The sequence below is a fragment of the Mus caroli genome, unplaced genomic scaffold (genome assembly GCF_978045245.1).
Source record: "Mus caroli unplaced genomic scaffold, Mus_caroli_1 scaffold_13, whole genome shotgun sequence".
NCBI classification, from domain to species: domain Eukaryota; kingdom Metazoa; phylum Chordata; class Mammalia; order Rodentia; family Muridae; genus Mus; species Mus caroli.
In genome coordinates this window covers 22,043,118-22,065,507 of record NW_028227268.1, presented here as the reverse complement: position 1 = coordinate 22,065,507, position 22,390 = coordinate 22,043,118, and the positions used below count along the sequence as shown (strand labels likewise).

At 50.8% G+C, this 22,390-nt stretch overlaps 2 protein-coding genes across 2 annotated transcripts; both read right to left on the bottom strand.

The window, feature by feature from the left end:
• Positions 1 to 7,406: 7,406 nt before the first annotated feature.
• Krt15 (keratin 15) lies at positions 7,407 to 11,602 on the bottom strand. The gene is made up of 8 exons (XM_021176274.2): positions 10,992 to 11,602; positions 10,067 to 10,149; positions 9,792 to 9,948; positions 9,242 to 9,403; positions 9,000 to 9,125; positions 8,602 to 8,822; positions 8,205 to 8,230; positions 7,407 to 7,742 (listed from the first exon to the last, which is right to left on the bottom strand). The coding sequence occupies exons 1-8, from the start codon at positions 11,466 to 11,468 to the stop codon at positions 7,624 to 7,626; spliced, it is 1,371 nt and encodes a 456-aa protein (XP_021031933.1). The 5' UTR covers positions 11,469 to 11,602; the 3' UTR covers positions 7,407 to 7,623.
• Positions 11,603 to 16,795: 5,193 nt separating this feature from the next.
• On the bottom strand, positions 16,796 to 22,030 carry Krt19 (keratin 19). Its single transcript, XM_021176374.3, has 6 exons — positions 21,510 to 22,030; positions 18,315 to 18,397; positions 17,953 to 18,109; positions 17,501 to 17,662; positions 17,257 to 17,382; positions 16,796 to 17,143 (listed from the first exon to the last, which is right to left on the bottom strand). The coding sequence occupies exons 1-6, from the start codon at positions 21,936 to 21,938 to the stop codon at positions 16,889 to 16,891; spliced, it is 1,212 nt and encodes a 403-aa protein (XP_021032033.1). The 5' UTR covers positions 21,939 to 22,030; the 3' UTR covers positions 16,796 to 16,888.
• Between the last annotated feature and the right edge of the window lie 360 nt (positions 22,031 to 22,390).

Genomic DNA, 22,390 nt, shown 5'->3' with positions numbered 1-22,390 from the left:
TCATTTAGCCTCATGTTAGGAGAGGGTGGCTGTTGTTTGATGGTTTATTTGTTTCTTTACTTTTGAGACTGTCTCACGTCACCCAGACTGTACGTACCCAAGAACCTTGACTCTGATCCTCCTATGCCCACCACCTGAGTACTAATTAGGATTACAGGCATGTCCCACCATACCAGATTTATTCCCTGCTAGTAATCAGAACCAGAGATTTATACACGCAAAACAAGCTTGCTACCCACTAAGCTACATCCCCACATGAGAGGATTTTTTTTTCCAGATGAACCAGGTGAGTTTCAAGGAAGCAAACCACTTGCCCAAGGATACCTTGAAGCCAAACTTTGAATCTGGCTTCCAGTTCTATCTCTCCATCCCCAGGGGTGGGGTGCTCGGATCTCTGAGTAGTTCATTCTAGGATATGACCATGTGTGATAAAATATGAATATCTAGAGAGTTTTGACTTGGGTTCCTGTCACATAACTAAATCCTTAATTTTTGAGCGATAGGGACACCGGGAATATCTCTTGTCCTAATATGTGGTCTCCAGCATTAGTCACACACAGTCTACACTCTCTCAGCTTTCCCTGGTAACAGGAGCGTGGCAGCTGGTTCTCAGTGGGCTCGTGGATGGGGGTTGTTCACCTGAATGACTTTCAGCCTTACCCACCCAGCCCCCATCCTTCAGAACTCGGAACACTGCTGGAGGCTGTGTTCATTAATCATGCCTGGGTGATGAAATCTCCACTCAAGTCCTCAAGTATGCAGCTCAGACAGCTCACAGTCAATGAACGAGGCCAGGCCCGTGTGCCAGAAGGGTGATGCACACCAGTTTGATGAGGAAAACAACTCCTGTACTCGGGGGTCCAGCTAAACCTCATCTGTGTGTCCCTTCACCTGACTGCTCCTTTGGGGACTTTAGCAACAACCACAAGGTTTACCTGGATGTTGTGACCTACTCTACCAAATAATTCATCCAAAAAAAGGGAATCTATGACTTGTAACCAAGTGAGACAAATGTGGGTTAACCTGAGGACGTGGCGCCTACAAATGTCATCTGAAACAGGAGTCATTCAGTCTTGTGGGCCTGAGCCCTAGCCTTTAGGGTCTGTGCTAACGCCAGTTGATGTCAGAATTGAACTGACTTGTGAGGTTTTCCAGAGGGTGTCACAGATATGCTTGTTGGGCGGAAAGCGCCACACAGCAGGTCGCATCCGTGTTCAGACTTGGTGAGATTAAGGGGAAGAAGAAAGTGAACCTCGTGGGCACGCAGGGACCTGAACCACTGAAGTGACTTGTGTATAGTCGTGTGAGAGCCATGACAGACAGGTCTCTCTGAGGAAGGGGACTGTCCCCTAGGCCTGGATCAATGGTCGGAGGGGTCTGCTCCTCAGTGGAGTCCCCTCCCTGGTGGAAAGCCTGAAATCCCTTGTGAGGTGGGTCAGCCACTCTCCTCTCATATTCCACCACGTCAAGGGATGATAAAACCACTCCCTGCACTCTGTCAAGGGGCTTGGAAGATAACACAGAAGGGAAAGGAACTTGCTCGCCCAGGCTAAGGTCCTGACTTTGAATCGCCAGAAGTCACATGAGAGACAGACGGATAATGTAAATATCTGTTATCTCGGCCCTCCTACAGGAAAATGAGAAAGTGGAGGCAGAAGATTCCCGGAAACTCGTGGGCCAGCTGGACTGACTGCTGCAGCAGCAACAAACAGAAGGTCACGTGTTAAACCAAGTAGATAGTAAAGACTCACACACAAAACTGTCCTCCAACCTACACATAGCACCTGCATTCACACATAAGTGCTCTCTCTCACACACACACAATGTGTGCACATACATAATCAATAAAATATGTATTTTTTTCTTTTTTATTGGTTATTTTATTAATAAAGTATTATGTTGCACATTCTATATGCATAATCTAATTTCGGGGCAACTCTGCTATATACACAATACTCTTTTATTCGGCTGGGGGAGCTGAGGCATAGACAGGTTAAACGCATTGCCCAGATTTAGAATCTCAGTGTTGGGCTAGGATGGAGCTCAGTTGGTCAAGTGCTTGCCTAGCATGCATGAAACCCAGGCTCTAATGCCCAGCATTGCATAAACCAGCTGTGGCAGTGCAAGCCTGTGATCTCAGAACTTGGGAAGTGAAGACAAAAGAGTTCAAAGTTCAAGGTTATCCTTGGCTACACAATAAACCTCAGAGCAACCTGAAAGACATAAAAATTGGTTTCAGTAAAGCTATCTTGGCTCCGGGGTCTGCATCCTGTAAGCCACTTTAAGTCTTTAAAAAAATATTCCTCACAATAATTTGGCAATAATAAGCACATTATTTTCCTGAATTTTGTGAGATTGCTGAATAATTAAGCCAGAGGAAGAAGTAGTGGAAACTCACAATTTATAACTGGAAGTTGTGAGTGGCCCGGGAACGTACTCCTTGCTGTTATTATCTGAAGCAGGGTTCAGTCTTGTAAGAGTGAGCCCTGACCTGTGAGGCTTTTATTGTCTCTAGTTGTCAGATTTCCAATGACATCACAGAATTTCTTGTCATTCAGTCTCACAACAAAAGAGAGTCGTTATTTGTTCTTTCATTACTTTACTTTTGAGGCAGCTTTCAATAGCTCAGGCTAACCTCAAAAACAACATTATGTGGTCCAGGCTGACTTCAGATAAATTACATAGCCAAGAACAATCTTGAACTCTGATCCTCCTGTCTCTACATCTTGATTGCTAGGATTCCAAGAGAGTGCAACCACACCAAGTTTATTCTATGCTGGGAATCAAACCAAGGCTTCCTGCATGCTAAGTGAGCTATTTACTGGGTTTGATCACCAGCCCAGGATATGTTTTGATTAGTTGGTTGGTTGGTTGGTTGGTTGGTTGGTTGGCTGGCTGGCTGGCTGGCTGTTTGGTTAGTTGGTTGGCTGCTTGATTGATTGATTGGTTGTTGTTGTTAGCTTCTTGTTTTGTTTGTCTGTTTGTTCTCTGATTTTTTTTTTTATGAGTGCGTTTCAAACAAGCAATCCATTTGCCCTAGGGCATCTGGAAATCAAGTTCTTCATCTCACATCTGGGTCTATCTACCATCCCTAGTGGTGGGTACTCAAGTTTCTGAGTGTCAGCTCTACCCCTCATCGGAGCAAGCTCATCATCTGCTGGCTTCCTTGTGCTCAGTAATCTCTAGCACGGAGCCAGTGGATGATCCTGCTTCCCAAGGTGGCTAGGCCTATGACGCCACATGGCATGTAGTATCAGCCTTTCCGGTACCCAGGCCTACTCTGAGCCCAGAGGTTTTGGGAGTGCTCACTTAGAGAGGGACTGTCATAAGAATTTGACCACTTTACGCTCTTTTCACATTGAGGAAATCTGAGGCCTGGGACAGAGGACAACAAGGAAAAAGGCAAGGATTTTCCAAGCTTCTCATGAACCTCACAGTGACACCATCCCTAAGTTGCCTTAGGCACGTTGTCCTTCCAAGTCTCTGGCTCTCAGCTATATGTCTGTCTTTACCCAGCTGCTCATGCGCAGAGCCCTCCCTGGCTTGCACTCTGTTCCCTGGCTCCTACTACAGTGTCTTGCTTAGATGGGGCGCCTCCTTCCTCTTCTGGCCCTCCTCCTGATGATCAACCTAGGCCTAGAGATAGCTCTGCCTCCTCAGAGACACCTGCTTGTTACAGAACAACTCAGAAATCACTTCAAAGCAGCCTTGGTGCCTCAGGCCCTGGCACATCCACAGTGCCTAATTCGAAAAAAAATCCCTTATGTCAACACCAGCTTCCCAGAAATTCAGCAGGGTCAGCAAAGACTTTGGATGAGATGAATCTGAGTTTCAAACCTCCACTGGCCACCAAGTAGCTGTGTGACCTTAAGATAGTTACTCAACCTCCCAGGGCCTGAATGGCCACAACTGAAAAACAAGTCTTAGATGCGTGAGTGCCTAAGACTTATCAAATACCCGGGATGAAAAAGACACGGGTCAGAGATCGAGTTCCCTGGGAGGAAATGCAAACTCATTATTAGATGGCCAATCTGAAAATCCTCCTGAGCCTCCACCCTGCCCTGACACACAGCTTCACCTTCCTCCCTCTCTGGTCCCTACATAGCACCCATAGCAACCGAGCAGCTGGCAGCTGACTCCTATATCACTTCCTCTACTGTATTTGAAGATACGATCTTAGGTCATATCTCTAAACATAGCTCCTGATGCAGAAAAGCTGGGAATCTTTGGGGCAAGGGCGGGGGAAGGTCTTTGTCCATGGGTGCAAATAATAAGACATGGCACACAGAAGCTATATCCAGTAAGCTACACCAGCTCCCAGTCCCAGGAGAGACTGGACCTGTTCCTTCCCATTGCACTTGCAAGTGACTGCCACATAGACACACATCTAAGGGACTAGAGACTGTAAAGAGTGGTGTATCGGGCAAAAGAAGATAAAAAGAAGCAACTCCATGTACTACGAGGTCAACAAACACTAATGTAGCAGCCAACTGGGGATTCTGCAGAGGGTCTAGTGCCTGGTTCTTCTCAAAGGTCCCATGTCACCATATCCAGTCATACTCCTCATCGGACAGGTTGGGAAATTGAGGCTCAGAGAAGGAAAAGGACTGACTTCAGCCCTCAGAGATATGGTAGCTCTCATGTCTCATGCCTGCTCTGGGAAGCTCAACCTGATCAAAGACACACCCAAGGCCATAATCTCCAGTCCTATAGCCGCCCTCTTCTATAGAGGTGGGAGGGGTCTCACCTGCTACCTGCTTCCTGGGGTTGGCTGGAACCCAAGCCTGACCTCAGCCTAGAACACACAGAAGGTGTGTTCTGCCCAGAAACTATTTAAGGGCTCATAGGACATGAGCTATCTCATGATACAGGCATCTCCAGGGCTAAGGCAGAGGAAAAATGTCTTGACAGCACCACTGGGGATCCCAGGAAAGCAGAAATAGGTACCCCAAGGCAGCGTGGTGGCTCATACATATAAACCCAGTGGAAGCAGGAGGATCAGAAGTTCTAGACCATCTTTAGCTATACAGGAGTTTGAAGCCAGCCATGGCTCGCTTCTCTCTCTCTCTCTCTCTCTCTCTCTCTCTCTCTCTCACACACACACACACACACACACACACACATACACACACACACACACACACACACACACACACACTATATTTTGTACACCTATTTTATACCTTATTGGTGGGGGAAGTGGGATTGTCCTAAGTGCACATATCCAGGTCATAGGACAACCTATGGAAGTTGTTTCTTTCCTATTCTGTTGATCCTGAGGCTTGAACTCAGGTCATCAGTCTTGGCAGCAAGCTCTTTTACTCGCTAAGCCATATCGCCTGCCAGAGAGGTGGCTTCCCCTCCTCCCAAATACTCTGGGTCTGGCTGCAGGAGAAAGAAAGCAAGCCAGTGCCACCCTCAGTCTGTACCCTCTTGCCTTTCTGCACCTTTGACAGAAGTGTTTATTTGGTTGGTTGGTTGGTTGGTTGGTTGGTTTGCTTGTTTTTGCAAACTGAAGGCAGCCAAATACCGGTTTGGTCTGAGACCTCTCCTTGCGGCCCCAAAGGCCAGTGAGACAGAGCAGGAACCAGGCTACCAGCTTTTATTACCTGGGCCAAAGGGGTTCTGTACCTGGAGGCTTGGTACAGAACCTGGTGGTTCTCAGGTTGGGGATAAGCAGAGGCTGTAATTAATATCTTAAGCGTCCGTGTGAGCATAGGCCACAGGATGAGAGACAAAGGTCAGATGCCAGGACAATCTTTCTAATAGCATTTCTTTGTGACATTTGTACAGGCTTCCTGGAGGTCACAAATGGATTCCAGTGACCATTTCTCTTTTAAAAAAAAAAAAAAAAAAAGTGTCTCAGCTCCTGCTACCTCCTGTCATTGAGGGGAAAGCAAGGATCCTGGGGTCAGAGAGACTCATCAGGACTCAGTGTTGCCATTTCTGGCTTGTGACCTTATTAAAATTACTTCACATTCCTGGGCCTCCGTTTCCTTTTCTGAAACTGACTCTAGAGGCTGAAAGCCCTTCCCAGTGTTGTTGGGTGACTTAGTGAGATGGTATCATGGAAGGCCCTATGCAGGGCCCACCATAGTGCAGGCACACAGTATAATCCTGCTATCTTCCTCCAGCCTAGGGAAGTCCAGCCTCACTGTGTTGTCTGGAGTCGTGTCGTCCCTTTGGAAGAGCAGGCAGTATCTCCATCAAGGGTCTGTAGAGAAGGGGCTTTGCCTCTGGAGACAACTCAGACCCTCCACAGAGACTTGGTGCTTCCCTTAAAGACCAGGGAGAGCTTCCTCCTGCCTGCTCTTCCCAGCAGGACTAAAACAAACAAATGCATCTTCCTCCTATCCCCAGTCCTCACCCCAGAGCCTGACAGCCCAGCTAAGGTACCCAGCTCTCTCCACACCCTCTTTTCCTACACTCTGTCCAAGACAGTAAGATCTGGGCTCAGAGGAAGTAGCCCCAGACCAGAGGCAATGAACAGGTGTGTGTAGAGATGGCTGCTCTAAAGGGCCCCAGGTGATGTTGGGAATTGGGAGCAGACATGGAGATGTGGAGGAAGGAAAGCAGCAAGAGCCAGAGTTGCTTCAGACTTGACCTTGGGAAAATCAAAGAGGGCTTCCTGAAGAGAGTGTCTTTTCCTCTAGGTGACTTATGTGCCTTTTAGGGGGTGTCTACTTTACAGAGGGACAGAGATGGGTTTAGCTGGTCATCTTGAACGCTAAATGTACCCAGCTAAACAGAAAGAAAAGCTCAGTGAGCGAGATAATGGTAGAACCAGGAACAGGGACATGCAACAAGCTGTGAAGGGCTATGTCCTGGGATTCCCAGAACAAGATCTGGTTATGACGTCATATAAGTATGAGATCCAGTCCAGCCCCAGTGCCCTTCTGCCAGACAAGCCCTTCATGCTTGTAATAGCATGATCCTCATCTCTAAGATGGGAAGGACAAATCCTGAACACCTACAGTGATGAGTACTGAATCAGACACATAGAGGAGTGTACCTAGCATAGGGACAGCTGAACACTGGACCAGCACCAGTCACTTGAAAAATAAGTATTAGATATGTATTCTGTGCTGGGTGTCCCAAAGTATTCTAGGAAACTCCCCCAGGGCCACTTCCACCCTACCCAGCCCTCCCCACCCCATGGGATAATGAAGAAAAGCATCCACCTTCGGGGGCCAAAACACTCTGCACACTCAAGAATGAAGTATGTATTATCATTAGGGAGGAAGAAAAAATACAGTCATGTCAGAATGATGGTACCCTCTTAGAACTGGATGTCTCACACACACGCACATGCACACGCACACGCACACGCACATGCACACACAACCACACTGGATACACAGCCAAATGGCACTTGTAAAAAGAAACATGATTCTTTATTGAAGGAACAGCTGCCATACAAAGATCTATTGCTTCCTGCACCGCTACACTCAGAAGGAAGCCGAGAAAGCTGCAATAGGAAGAGCATGCAGAACCACAAACTGGAAAGCAGAGAGATCCTCTAAGGCACAGACTGGAGCCTGCTCTCCCAGCCTCTATGTCCAGTGCCTCTCTCAGCCCAGGGAGAGCAGGGAAGACAAGGTTCTTCTCTCCTGCACCAGACTCTTAGATTTCTCTCTTACGGGAAGAAACCACTTTTCCATCGACTGATTCCTCCACACTGATATGGAAGTTGCTGCTGCTGCTACTGCTGCCACCGCCACCACTGCTTCCTCCCAGGGATGCTGCAGATGAAACATACAGTAGCAGGCTTCAGCCTGGGGGACCTCCAGAAGCTGACTTAGTTTCTGGGAAAACAGACTACACCCCTGAGAATAGCTCCTGGCCACACCTTCAGGGGCTGCCAAGAGCTATGGTGAATTGCTCATCAGAGGCAAGAGCTGGTTTCCTAAAGAGTGATATGGTGGGTGTGGACTGAGCAGGGAGGGTTAAGCTATGTGTGAACAGCAGTTCCTTGTGAGTATCCTATCCTATCAGCGTGATGGTGAGACGGTGAGATCAGGTAAAAAGGCAAGCCCCAGACAAAGTCTGCACAGCCTGAAAGGTTCTTAGGAAACTTCTAATCTCATTGGGTCCAAGGTGAAAGAGTATATTCTGAAACAGGAGTACCCAACCCTATTGGGGTATTTATCTCTTCCTCCTTCCTCCCCACTCCACCCACACCAAAGGGTTTGACTCTCTCTTACCTTCTCTGACACCAATACCAGCCATCCTGAAAGAGAAGGGACAGTAGGTGTTAGCCAAGGAAGAAACAGCTAGTCCCCCTAAGGGAACCCCCCAGTGGACAGCTGAGCAGTCCTCTCCAGTCCACGCGTCAGTTTTCTAGGACCTAGGACATCCTGGTGGTCAATCCATCACACCTCCCATCCCAGACAGACAGACTCAGAGCGGTAGCAATGTCCTGTCCATTATTTACAGGAGAAGCACAGGTCCTGACTGTGGAAGCAATCTACCCAAAGTGACAACCAAACACCAGAACGGAGACTGCAGACTCTTCAGGTCTCTTTCCACTCAACAACACAGCTCTTGGAATGCCCTGGATGCCAACCCATTTGCCCCCCTTCTTTCTCTCCCTCCACCTACTTAGCATCCTGGCCCTCGAGCAGGTTCCGGTAAGTGGCGATCTCCTGCTCCAGCCGAGTCTTGATGTCCAGCAGCATGTTGTACTCCTGGTTCTGAGCCTCCATCTCACAGCGGAGCTCGCTCAGCTGAGTCTCCAGGCCGGTAATGACCCCCTGGATCTGCTGCAGCTGTGTGGCATAGCGGCACTCCACCTCTGCCAGAGAGTTCTCCAGCCCGGCTTTCTGGTAGGGCAAGAGATTTATAGACCCATCAGGCTAGGAGGCAAGCCATTGAAGGTAGAGGGGTAGGAAGGATGAGACGGACCGCCCAGAATAACCACTGTTGGGAGTGAGGGCTGAGGCTTTACCAGCCATGGACAATGGGTCCCTGTGTTGCCCAATAAGCCAGAGTGACCGTACCATGCTGAGCTGAGACTGCAGCTCAATCTCTAGCCCCTGCAGGGTCCGTCTCAGGTCTGTGATCTCCGTCTTGCTGGTCTGGATCATTTCTGTGTTAGACGCCACCTCCTTGTTCAGCTCTTCAGTCTGCAAGTCATGGATAAGAAACATGAGCCTCATGGGCCTCCTCAGAGGCTTCTGGAGAGGAGAGGAGAGGTAGAGCAGAGCTGGGGTTGGGGGTGTGAGGAGGGGCTCAGACCCACCTTACTGAAGAACCAGGCCTCTACATCCCGACGGTTTTTCTCTGCAATAGCTTCATACTGCTCCCTCATCTCTGCCAGCATGCGCGTCAGGTCCACCCCGGGTGCTGCGTCCATCTCCACATTGACCTGGCCAGCCAGTTGACTACTGAATTCCTTCATCTCCTGCAAGGTGAGGGAGACCATTTAGAGACAAGGCTATTTTTTAAAAATAAGACCTAAGAACCTGGAGTCCTGAGGGTCAACATTGACTATGTCTAACTCTTAGTGTGACCTTAGCACATAGCACATAGCGTCACTATGCCTCTGTTCCCCATTGGATCACGTGGATCCCCTCAGCTCTGAGGATCGCTCTTGCTCTGGGTCCTATGGAACAAGGACCTAGAGACAATAAGCCCATGAAGAAAACCAGTCCTTCAGGGTTCAGATTATGAAAGAATAGCGCTCCTTCTCCTCCACCTGGCCCCTGGGGTGCATTTCGGAACCACTAAGCCCTCTGCAGACTGTGACAAAAGATGGTCACTTCCTCCCACCACCCTTGTCCTGCTGTCACCTCCTCATGGTTCTTCTTCAGGTAGGCCAGCTCCTCGTTCAGCTGCTCAATCTGCATCTCCAGGTCGGTCCTGGCCAGGGTCAGCTCATCCAGCACCCGGCGCAGCCCGTTGATGTCGGCCTCCACGCCCTGACGCAGGGTCAGCTCATTCTCATACCTTGGGAAAGGAAAGGGGCCAAAGTCAAGAAATGTGAAGGGCCCAGGTTTCTGAGTCAGGGAGGAGGAAGGCTGGGGAAAGGGAGTCTACAGAAAGGGGCAAGACAGTGGGAACACACTTGAGCCTGAAGTCGTCCGCCGCCAGCCTGGCATTGTCAATCTCCAGGACAACGCGCGAGTTGTCAATGGTGGCAGCCAGAATCTGTGGGAGACAGAGAGTCGCACCTCAGGGAGCTGCTGATTTTCTGTCCAATGCCCAAGTTGCCCCCTTGCCAACCACTCCCCAACTTCACTTCCTCTGAGCTTCACTTGCGATGACCCAAGCTACCTTCCCTATGATACTTTCAGGGCATAGAAAATTGCCTGGAATTGCCTATGGGACATGGCTAGCCAAAACAGTGCTGCAATGGATACAGTTGGCTCCGTCCGGTAAGGGTTCTCCAGAGACACGCTACACCAGCCTACTTGGGCTCAGCTCACAGTTGGCTGCCTCTCACATGCCTTGACAGAGCCCTTGGTTTCCAGAACCCATTGGGAACTTGGACAGCAGCTAAGGAAAGCATTTGAGGCTAAGAAAAACAGATCCGTTAGTGAAAGGGAAAGTGGGGCGGGGGGTGGCACAGCCTATATCCAGTTCCCTGGTCTCCTAAAACCCAACAATGTTTGCAGCAATAAAGACGTCTTTAAGGGCTGAAGCAAACAGTCCTGGTATTTAGGACTTACAAAGCTGCACCTGAACAGTGCTCAAGCCAAAAAGTTAAAGAAAGCATTTACAAAAATCCTTGCAAATTTTGTCGCTCGAGAGGAGTCCCTCTCTTCCATTGCCCTCACCTGCATCCCCATGTAATGAAGTCAGAGTCTCAGGACCATTTCCTCCCCCAGCACTGCCAAGGGGGAACAGACTTGCTCTCGCTCATGCCTGAAAAGCAGGTGTGTCCCGACCTTGCCAAAGCTACACTGCAGGAAAGGACTTAGTAGGAATGTTGATGTTACAGATGTGTACTGAACACGAGCCACCTCCATCCATCTGTTTGACAGACTTACTTTGTCCCGGATCTCTTCCATGGTCTTAAAGTAATGGCTGTAGTCCCGATCTGGACTGGCTGGGCTCTGCTTCTGGTACCAATCTCGGATCTTCACCTCCAGCTCAGTGTTGGCCTGCTCCAGGGCACGCACCTTGTCCAGGTAGGAGGCTAGCCGGTCGTTGAGGTTCTGCATGGTCACCTTCTCGTTGCCAGAGAGGAGACCTCCATCGCCACCACCAAAGTCACCGAAGCCACCGCCAAAACCCCCACCAAAGCCTCCACCAAAACCACCACCAAAGCCACAACTCATGCCACCCCCAAAACCCCCTCCTGCCCCCGAGGAGACAAACCTAGCAGAAGAAGCAGAGATGCTTCGGCTTCCGCCTCCCCCATAGAGACTCCCTCCACCAAAGCTGCCTCCCCCAGCACGGAGGGAAGCCCCTCGGGTAGAGCTGCCTCCAAAAGTGGAAGACGTTTGCAAGAATGTGGTGGCCATGGTCAGTCAGGCAGCCTGTGCCTTCCTGTCCCTAGCAAGCAGGAGAGACTCTAGCAAGAGTGTCTGAGCTGGGCTGAAAGCAGACTGCAGCGCCTGTTGCCCCTAGCCTGGGACTCTTTATATACCCTTCAGAGGGGGTGGGGGCCTCTTCTCCTCCCCTTGAGCGGAGCCAACTCCTCTGCCTTCCAGACAAACACAGCTGCCCGCACACCTCCACAGAACTCACTTGTAGGGAGTTTTTCTTTTCCTGTTTTTTTTTCTCTTAATGCAACAAAAGAGATGATTCAGAATTAATGGGGCTTTGCCCTAGGCCATAGTTTTAACACTGGGATTACAGGTTCATTTCTCACTCTAGGAGAAAGAGCACACTCTCACCATAGCACACTTTCTGAGGTTTCTCATGTCCCATCCCGTTAGAGCAGCTAGGCCAGCTCTGCCCCCCACTGACAGCTTGTGAGCCTCACCCCTAGGTAGGCAGCTCCCTGCTCTCAGGTTCTCCCATGGCTGCTGGGTGCTGCCAACTCAAAGGGACTGTGTGTGAGCCTCTGAGACATGGAAGTCCCTAGGAGTGAGAGCACAGGTGTCCTCGGGGCAAACTGGGGACAGAAGAGAGGGTCTTGAGTCAAGTCCCAACTAAGGTAACCAGTATCTGTCCCCCTGTCCCATCCCTGGTGCCTGGGAATGTTCTGTCCTACTCCCACCACTCAGCTTCCAGAAGTCCCTCCTGCCTCTGCAGTTCCCCCCACTCCCCCACCCACCACCCACCCCCCGCCAATGACCTGGCTGGTTCACAAAAGCCCAGAAGGTTTGAGCTGACAGAAGTCTGATTGATCACCCTGTCACCTGCCAACGGCACATGTCACTAAACCTTTGCTTGCTCCCAAGACACGTTGGGGCAAACCTCTGCAGATAAGACTCTGGCAAGTTCCAGAAAGCCCCCGCCTTCTCTAGCAAAAGACATGTCGCTGCTTAGCAGACCCAGATTAACCCCCATTTGCCTTGTCAACTGCTGCCAGCTGGGGAGGGGCCGAGCTAGAGGCTCTGCCTCAACACTATGAGGTAAGGCAGGGAGGGGGGGAAGGGGGGTTGTCAAGCAGGTAGAAAGCCACATTCAGGAGGGTCCTCTGCCATCAACTTAATAGCCCTGTTTCTCTAAGGTAAGGGTACTGTGGGCAGTGCCTCTCAGACTGAAGAGAGCCCAGAGGAGGGCTCCTGATGGGGGCTGCAATACAGGAAAGTGGATTGGACTCTGGCGTGCCTTGGGTCTGGGTTTAAATGCCCATCTCTACCAGTGACTCCTGTGAAACTGAATACGTGTTGCTTTTTAAGGCTCAGTGGTTATAGAACTCTCACTTCGTGGAATGCGCTGAAGCTCTAGATTCCCTTCCTGACTCCCCATCATCCATCCAAGAGCAGTGATGGGTGCAGGTCCGCCACCTGAACCTCCTGATAACCCTGAGAAGCCCCACAGAAGAACACTTTCCTCGGACTTGGCATAGTCTCAGGCTCTGCAGCTCCAGCTGGCCATCAGATGACCCTTCTTTTTGATGTAACAGGATAATCCTTTACTTCTGCCTTGTACTTTCATGATTGACAAAGTATTTTTTGTGTTCATAGTCCCGTCTAATCCGATGACACAGAGCTTAACTGGGCTGCCCAGAAAGCCCCAAGTTTCAGACGGAATGAAATTAGGACCCAAAGGGCTGGGGGGGGGGGGCACTATCAAAACAGGATGGCCCAGAGAAAAAGGAAACTGCCTGGACTATGGCAGGTCCTTCAAACCCCTCACTCGCCCCCACCTCCTTGCCCCTCATTCACCTACACCCCACCCACCCCCACCCAACCATCCAAGCAAGACATAGAAAACTTTCCAGTTATCTGAACTAGGTTAAAAGGAGAACTACAGACCCCAAAGAGTGAGCTCTCCACCATCTCCACAGCAAGCCAGGCATCCCAGTGCTGGCTTCAGACAGTATAGTATTGTCTTATGGGTGGGAGGATATTGTCTTTTCCTTCCAAAGAAAAATAATCAAACCCAGATCAGTCAGAGCTCATTAAAGCCTCTGCAGACATGGCGGCCCCAGCAATTAACACAGAGAACAATTCATCTTCCATCACCCCAGGGTGAGGGAGAACTGGACTCCAGCCAGCTCCCTTCTGCACCCTGTCTCTCCGCTAGCAGCCCTTGGGGTGGCTTTCCTTCCGTTCTCTGGCCCAGGCCAGGAGTGGCACCTGTCTTCCTGCCTTTCGCACACGTCTCTAATCTTGGGGCATGGGAGATGGTTCAGTTGATAGAGTATTCTCTGCACAAGCCAGAGTCCAGATTCCCAATGCCCATGTAAAAGCAGGCACAGTGTTAGAGGCTTAGAACCTCAGCATGGGGTAGGGGGTGGGGACAAGTAGCTCCTCTGTGGAGCCCAAAGAGGCTTGCAGGTTGCCCAATGGATGAGCTCCCGGCTCAGAGAAAGTCTCTCTCCCAAAAAAAAAGAAGATGGAAAGAGGTTGAAGAAGAACTCTGGCCTTCACACATATGAAAGAAGGGGAGTAAGGGAGGGAGGAAGGAAGGGGCCCTGATCAGTCCAAATGGCTATTGTGAGCACATATTTGGGTGAGGTTTGGGGCTTCTTCATCATCAGGGTGGAGAGATATGTACCAGTTTCTGGCCTTTGCCCATAGTAGCCAAACAGGTGTCTCTAGAACAGGCACCTCCCTCCTGGAGGTGAGGCCATGCTGCCCAGTGGGTAGACACTAACTGGGTACTGTCTGTCATTTAGCTCAGCCTTGCTGAGCCTGGATCGTGGGTCAAAATGGATTGTCAGGATCCAGCCGCAGCACCGTCATGAGCACCCAGATGGCATATGCAGAAGGAAGCCACCTAAACATTAGTCCCCCTCCCCGCTTCACAGCTTTCCTGACTCCTAGGTTGATTCCGGGGATAGAATACTCGGAATATAGTACGCAACTTCCAACCTTAGAGTCCCACTTTCTGTTTTCTGTTTTTCAGCATGAGTGCCGCTGTGGGCAATGATTCAGTCTCCAGTCTCTCAGAGCTTCAGTCTATGCAAGGAAAATGAAAATAACTCCATACGTAGATATAACTGATGGATAGACAAAGCAAGGTGGCTGATGGGAAATGGGATACAATCTGGAGTAGTAGCCATGATGACTGCCATGGCAGAAAGACCCTCTCTACTCTCAACCCCATCTCTGTCCCCCAATCACCCCATAAACAACTCTCAGGCCTTTCCACCCTGCACACACAAAGAAAGGCTTCGTCCCACACTTCAACCTGCAGCCTTCAGTGCTGATGGCCCAGTCACCTGCCACACCTGTGTGGGCCCACACCCCACCCCACAGTCACATTCCAGGGGCCCCTGGGGCAGGGGGAGGGTTTCGGCTGTGACAAGGGAGGCTTTTATTGACAGGGACAAGGATCTCCGGGCAATCTGAGGCTGGGGTGCGGCCTGGCCTCTGCCACCAGCTCAAATTCTCCTGAGAATTTAAGCACTGGAAGGAGATTAGGGGTGTTGAAAGGCGGGAGTCGGGGGGGGGGCACAAGCAAGAGGCGGGGAGAGGAAAGGGAAGAACCAGGCTCTGAGACCACGCTTTTATAATCAGCCTTATGGTTTGGAGCAAGCTAAGTTACAGAGACCCCTAAGGGGAAGGAACAAAGGGCACCTCCTTCAGGCTTAGCAAGAATCAGGGCACAGGGCTGCAGCCAACATTCAACATGCTTCCCTAAAAGGCCTCAGATGGGGTACTAAGTAAGACAAATGTCTTTCACTTGTCCCCTGCCAACTGTCACAGTGAGAGTCAGCACCCTGTAGCCAAGGCCTTGTTTTATGGGTCTATTATTTCCCTTGAATTGTCCTCAGCTCTTGGCAGCTGAACTGTAAACCGCAGGGTCACCCTACCTACCCAGGGGCAGAGCTGTACCAGGAAGCTGCAATTCTGTTCCTTTATGGGCTCAGGGCAGGCTCCAGACATGTCAAGCTGGGGGCCTGTGTGGGAGGTCTAGGTCACAGCCCAGATCCATTGCCGGCCCTGGGCCCAAGTCGGAGCTGGTGAGTGTTCAGGGGCTTATTCGGGGCTGCTGCATAAGGAATGTGTTGGTACCTGCACACAAGCACACCCAGACAAGGACACCCTGTCCAGCCTTGTTTTTAAACAGAACATCTAAATCCCAAAGCTCCAGTGTGGGTTAACATGTCAGGACCAAAGGCCTCGGAAGGTCCCTGTCCTGAACTTTCATGTGGAGCAAGGCTAGGTAGGAAAAACGTTGTCAACTCCAGGAGACCACCTGGGTCCCAGCGGCCAGGAACTGTGCGGCTCTGATGCTAGTTCTGACTGTGTTGTCTAGCTGTGTGCACCTCAACCAAGGATTTCATTTCTCTGAACTCATTTCCTGCTGTATAAAATGCAGCTCATCCTACCTTCAAGGGTTGATTTTTAATTAACGGCACATAGTAGGTGCTCAATCTTCATTCACTTCATAACTTACATTCCAACCCGAAGAGAGAACAATGGAAAGAAAACTAAATCTGGGACCGGTTGGTTCAAATCCCGCGCTTGAAGCTCCAGCGGGGGAAATGTTTCCTGAGCAAGCATGAGGGTCAGAGTTCAAATCCCCAGCGCCCACATGAAGCGCCGGTGTGGGGCTACAAGGTGACTTTGTGAGTAAAGGAGTGTGCCACCAAGCCTGACAACCTGAGTGTGATCGCCAGAACACATGTGGGTAGAAAGAGAGAACGGAGTCCTAAGAGCTGTCTTCTAACCTTCACACCAGCACAGCGGCACACTTGTGCATGCAGAGCTACACACACTAAGTAAATAAATAAATATAAAAAGAAAACAAAACAAAACAAAACAAAACAAAAAGCCAGGGGTGGCATTCTGCAATCTCAACACGAGGAGGCAAGGTGGGTCCCTGGAACTCACCAGCCGGGCAACCCAACTAAATCAGTGAGCCGCAGGCTCAGACCTTGTCTCTGAAGGACAGAGGGGTGAGTACAGAAGCGCTTATGTTAACCTCTGACCTGTGCACACCTCACTTTTTATTTCTGTGTATTACAGCAGTTCCGAGTACAACCGACCACCAGACCTCTCTAAACCCCACTAGCTCTCTGAAGGGGAAACAAGATTGTCGAAAAGAACGATTCCCTCTGTACAGGTCATTTATCTAACCCGAATTGCCATAGCTCTAGCAATATGCTTTTGTGCCCTCTCCCTGTCCTGGGACAGGGTGGACATTGGTTCAAATAAAACAAGGGGCTAAGACATGACCCATCCCTTATCAGCTGAAATAAGCAAGACATCCTTTTTCCCTTGGAGGATAGTTTTATTGACAAGTTGAGGGAGGGGTTGGAGTAAACTTTTATCACCCCAGTCAGGCCCCTTCCCAGGGGAGTCTCGCTGGTAGCTCAGATGACCTTGGGGGTGGGCAGATTGTTGTAATGGGCTTCCTGGCCCTCCAGCAGGCTGCGGTAGGTGGCAATCTCCTGCTCCAGCCTGGACTTGATGTCCATGAGCTGCTTATACTCCTGGTTCTGGCGCTCTATGTCGGCACGCACGTCGCTCAGCTGGGCTTCAAAACCGCTGATCACGCTCTGTTTCTGTGACAGCTGGACTCCATAACGGGCCTCCGTCTCTGCCAGCGTGCCTTCCAGGGCAGCTTTCTGAGGGGAGGGAAAGGGGACGTGACTCAGCAGAGGCAGGTTCCTGAACACGGGCACAGGCAACCGAGGTTGCCAGGGCACAAGTGGGCAGGCCGTAGGGTGGAGACACGTACCATGCTGAGCTGGGACTGCAGCTCAATCTCAAGGCCCTGGAGGGTCCGTCGAAGGTCCGTGACTTCGGTCTTGCTTAGCTGGATCTGCTCAGTGTGGATGTCGACCTGGATGTTCAGATCCGCAATCTGTAACAAGACAAGTCGAGGGAAAAAATAAGCAACAAGCTTCTCTCTGTGAGTGGGTGGGTGGGGGTTCAGGGTCTCTCCTCGCCACCCTCACGGGATACCAGCATCCTCTGCATACCCGAGCATTGTAGGTGGCTTCAGCATCCTTCCGGTTCTTCTCGGCCATGATCTCATACTGACTTCTCATCTCACTCAGAATCTTGGCTAGGTCGACGCCGGGAGTGGAATCCACCTCCACACTGACCTGGCCACCCACCTGGCTCCTCAGGGCAGTAATTTCCTGTGAAGACACCACAGTCAAGGGCATGTCAAGACCTACACATGCTGAACTTGGATCAGGTCACTCCCCCAAGCCCTGAGCTGAAGACGGCTGGTTTGGAGGTATAGATCTAGGAGCTAGCACTGGAGAGTAAATGTCGTGGTTGCCATACCCTGCTGAGACTGCGAGAGGCATGATCAAAGCCAGGGCCATACTGATGATGTAAGAGATGAGGTCACGGTCAGTAAGCCCAAGATAATAGTGTCTCCCAATCCTGGGACAAAATGGAGAGAAGGCCCAGCTTGACCCACCTCCTCATGGTTCTTCTTCAGGTAGGCCAGCTCCTCCTTCAGGCTCTCAATCTGCATCTCCAGGTCAGTCCTGGCCAGCGTCAGCTCATCCAGCACCCGGCGCAGGCCGTTGATGTCGGCCTCCACGCTCAGACGCAAGGCGTGTTCCGTCTCAAACCTTTCCAAAGAAATAGTCGCAGTCAGGTTAGTGCTGGCTCTGTGTCTCTGCCAACTTTCCCAGGGTTTAGGAGTCAGGGGCGGGGGCGTTGCTTCAAGCCAGCTCAGGTGGAGAAGGGCCTCTACTGCATCAAGCACTATAAGACCTGCTGCTGCTCTTATCTCACTTTCCTGGCTTCCACAGCCCCCAAAGCAGGGACACTTACTTGGTTCGGAAGTCATCTGCAGCCAGGCGGGCATTGTCAATCTGTAGGACAATCTTGGAGTTGCCAATGGTGGCACCAAGGATCTGGAAGGGAGGAGGCTGGTAGTTGGCACCAGTTTGGCAAACCAGTATTATCGATCTACTTTCTTCCCAGAGAAGGAGAGAGGAATGAATAGCCCCCACTCCCTCGACACTACCCACTAGTCTGCTCTCTGGGAGGCTTTGACATTGATTCACAGCCCCAGAGCTGGAGCGCAACACACTGTAAAGGAGGTTGGGTGAAGGGAAGCAGGCAAAGAGGCAATTTCAGAAGGACATGGCTAAGACCTGTGCAGGTGGTCTGAAAAGGACCTAGAAACATGAAGCTTTAAGAATCATTTATCCTGGGCTGGAGAGATGGGTCAGCGCTGGAGAGATGGGTCAGCGGTTAAGAGCACTGACTGCTCTTCCGAAGGTCCTGAGTTCAAATCCCAGCAACCACATGGTGGCTCACAACCATCCTAACTAGATCTGACGCCCTCTTCTGGAGTGTCGGAAGACAGCAACAGTGTAGTTATTTATAATAAATAAATAAATCTTTAAAAAAAAGAATTATTTATCCCTCCAGGCAATAGTGGCACATGCCTTTAACCCCAGCACTCGGGAGGCAGAGGCAGGCAGATTTCTGAGTTCGAGGCCAGCCTGATCTACAGAGTGAGTTCCAGGACAGCCAGGGCTACACAGAGAAACCCTGTCTCAAAACACACACAAAAAAAAAAAAAAAAAAAAAAACAGGAAAAAAAGAAAGAAAAACAAAGGAAGGAGGGGGAAGGGAAGGGAAGGGAAGGGAAGGGAAGGGAAGGGAAGGGAAGGGAAGGGAAGGGAAGGGAAGGGAAGGGAAGGGAAGGGAAGGGAAGGGAAGGGAAGGGAAGGGAAGGGAAGGGAAGGGAAGGGAAGGGAAGGGAAGGGAAGGGAAGGGAAGGGAAGGGAAGGGAAGGGAAGGGAAGGGAAGGAAGAAAGGAAGAAAGGAAGAAAGAAAGGATCATTTATCCCAGGGACTGGAGAGGTAACTCGGAGGTTAAGAGCCCTGGATATTCTTCCAGAGGAATTGAGTTCAATTTGCAGCACCCTCGTGGCAGCTCACAACTGTTTGCAACTCCAGTTCCTCACACAGACATACATGCAAGCAAAACACCAATATACATATAAATAAATTAATAGATAAATAAATAAATAAATCCTAAAGAAAAGAAAAGCAACACTTATCCCTGTCTGTGTCCCACACTTAGAGCACATTCTGCCTTCGGTGATGTGCCACCTTGTACTCCCTTCATGGTAACTCAGCCTCACTCCTAGGTTAGTACTACCACTGTACGTGACTGGAAATCCTGAGTTTACCCAATATGAAGACTATGGTCTGAGGGGTTCACTTAAATCATCAAGTTTACCACCAATTCAAGTACCAGGGCTCAGTGTTTTTCAGAGATTAAGGTCATGGCCACTTATCCTGTCACTGGGTTGGAATCTGCAGGATTATTTTGGTTTAATGTTTTTGGTTGGGTTGGGTTGGGTTGGGTTGGGTTGGGTTGGGTTGGTTTGGGTTGGGTTGGTTGGTTTCCTCTGGTTTGTTGTTAGACTTTGGGGGTGAGGGACTAGGGGGTTCAAGACAGGATTTCTCTTTGTAGCCCTGGCTGTCCTGGACTCTCAAATTCACAGAGATCCACCTTCTCTGCCTCCCCAAGTGCTGGAATTAAATGTGTGTGCCACTGCGCCCCGGCTCTGGTTTGACATTTTGAGACAGAGTCTCACTGTATGGCTCAACTGGCATTAACTTCATCGTCCTTCTTTCTGCCTCAGTTTCTCAATGCTGGATAAGCCACCACGCTCAGCTACATAGATAGTTTGGGGGGGGGGGGTTGTTGACGAAAACAACAGAATATAAAAACCCAGAGGAGAGCATTCACAGCGGAGTAAGAATTGCTTCTAGATATGCGTGCTGGGAGTGTGTGGGAGGGGAAAGGGACAAAGCAGGAGAAAGAAAGATGTGTGCCGCCTAGGATTCTAGCTGTCCATCACTGGGTCAAAAAGCACCTCTCTAGCTGCTTGCTGTGTTGTGTGTCTAGCTCCATGCTAAGTTCACACAGCCCTGGAAAATGCTCTTGAGAATTGCATGTTGGGAGCACTAGCGGAGAGGAAGCTATTAAATGCCTGCCTGGTCTCTGGTACATTTCTTCAGGACATAGCTCTTCCCTAGGAGTGAAGGCAATGCCCCACCCAACCAGCCTGTTGGATGTTGGAGCCCTCAGAGACTTGCAGGTTGTCTTCCCTGGACCTGGTACTCCAGGAGAGAGGTCCACAGAAGCAGAGGGTCAAGACTTCTAGCTCCCTCTTACTTACTAAAATAATTATTTTTATTTTTCTTTTGTTTCGTGTTAGAGTTGTTGTCTGTCTGTCTGTCTGTTCGGGGCCGTTTGACGGACGGGTGGGAGCCTAGAGACTCATGTAGCCCTGACTAGATTCAAGTTAACTGTAGCTGGGCATAGCTATAAACTCATCCACCTGGTCCTGGGATTACGGGCCTGAGCTACCACGCCTCACTGGAAGTTTTTTTTTTGTTGTTGTTTTTTGGTTTTTTTTTTTTTTTTTTTTTTAAGATCTGGTTTTACTGTGCAGCCCCCAGGTTTTACATTCTTCTCATAGCTCCGTGTGAGCCTAGGTGGTCCCCTGGGCTGGAGAGGAGGAGAGTGAGAGGACAGCTGCTGTAAAGAAAACCAGACACGCACAAGCACAACCGGAGAAAACAATGCTGAAGAGCCCCAGGAGAGGGCCACAGGCTCAGGTGACCTCTGAGCCTACAGACTAATATCCTGCAGCTCCCCAGCCCTCCCCAACACCCCACCCCCAGATGAGGCTGCGGCTCGGGATCTTCATATCTGGGCAGCCCCAAGCTGTGTTAAATTGCTCTCTTTGGATATCCCTGACTATCCAAGCAGGTCCCCACCGCTTCCGAAAGCCCCACCCACTTAACCTGTCTCAGTTCCCTTCCACCCCGCCTCCACTCGAATCCCAGGGTCCAGCCCAGACTTTGTGCCACACCCTGCGGGTTCCGGCTCGTAGTAACGGGCTTGTCCACCCGCGCGGGCTGAGTTTCCACAACCTCCCCGCCCTGCCGCACCACCCCAACAGGTGCACCTCCCAGGGCCCGGCCACTACCCACCTTGTCGCGCAAGTCCTCGATGGTCTTAAAGTAGTGGTTGTAATCTCGGGAGGGTCCGGGTCCCTGCTTCTGGTACCAGTCGCGGATCTTCACCTCCAGCTCACCATTGGCCTGCTCTAGGGCGCGCACCTTGTCCAAGTAGGAGGCGAGACGATCGTTGAGGTTCTGCATGGTGATCTTCTCATTGCCAGCCAGCAGCCCATCGGACACAGCCAGGGTCCCACTAAAACTTCCACCGCGGATGCCGCCATAGTTCCCGGAGGCCGAGGTCACGAAGCGGGTGGAGGACACGGACACGCCGCGGCCGCCTGAGCCCCCGTGGATGCTGGGTGCGCGGAAAACACCCCCTGACCCAATGCGCACTGAACCCCCGCTCGTACCCCCAAAGGAAGACATAGCTGAGGTCTGGCGATAGCTATAGGAAGTCATGATGAGGAGGGAGACCAGAGCGAAGGGAAAAGGGACGCAGGTCTGAGAACTTCTGGCCGCAGGAGGAGTGACAAGGCCCTCACCTGTGGCTTTTTATGCCCGGGGCGGGAAGGGGGATGGAGATGTTGAAGGGGCGGGTATCAGAAATTTCCAAGCTCCCAGAGTGCAAATATGGGCTCTTTCCCCATTGGTCAATTCCTGGCGATTCTGCTCCTACCTCTCCCCTCCCAGGAGCCAGAGGTCTCAGTCCTTCCCAGAGCTGCCCCACCCCAGCCCACTCCAAAGCTACTGCCAACATGTCACGTCCCTTTTCTGGCTCTTCAGCCCCTTACTACACGGGCTTAGACAACTCTAATTTCCGGAGTGACGCTATCACCCTGGCCCTTTAAAACCTCCAGGAATTTGACACCCTTAGAAATCACACCCCTCTGAGCCCCAACTCAGTAACTTAC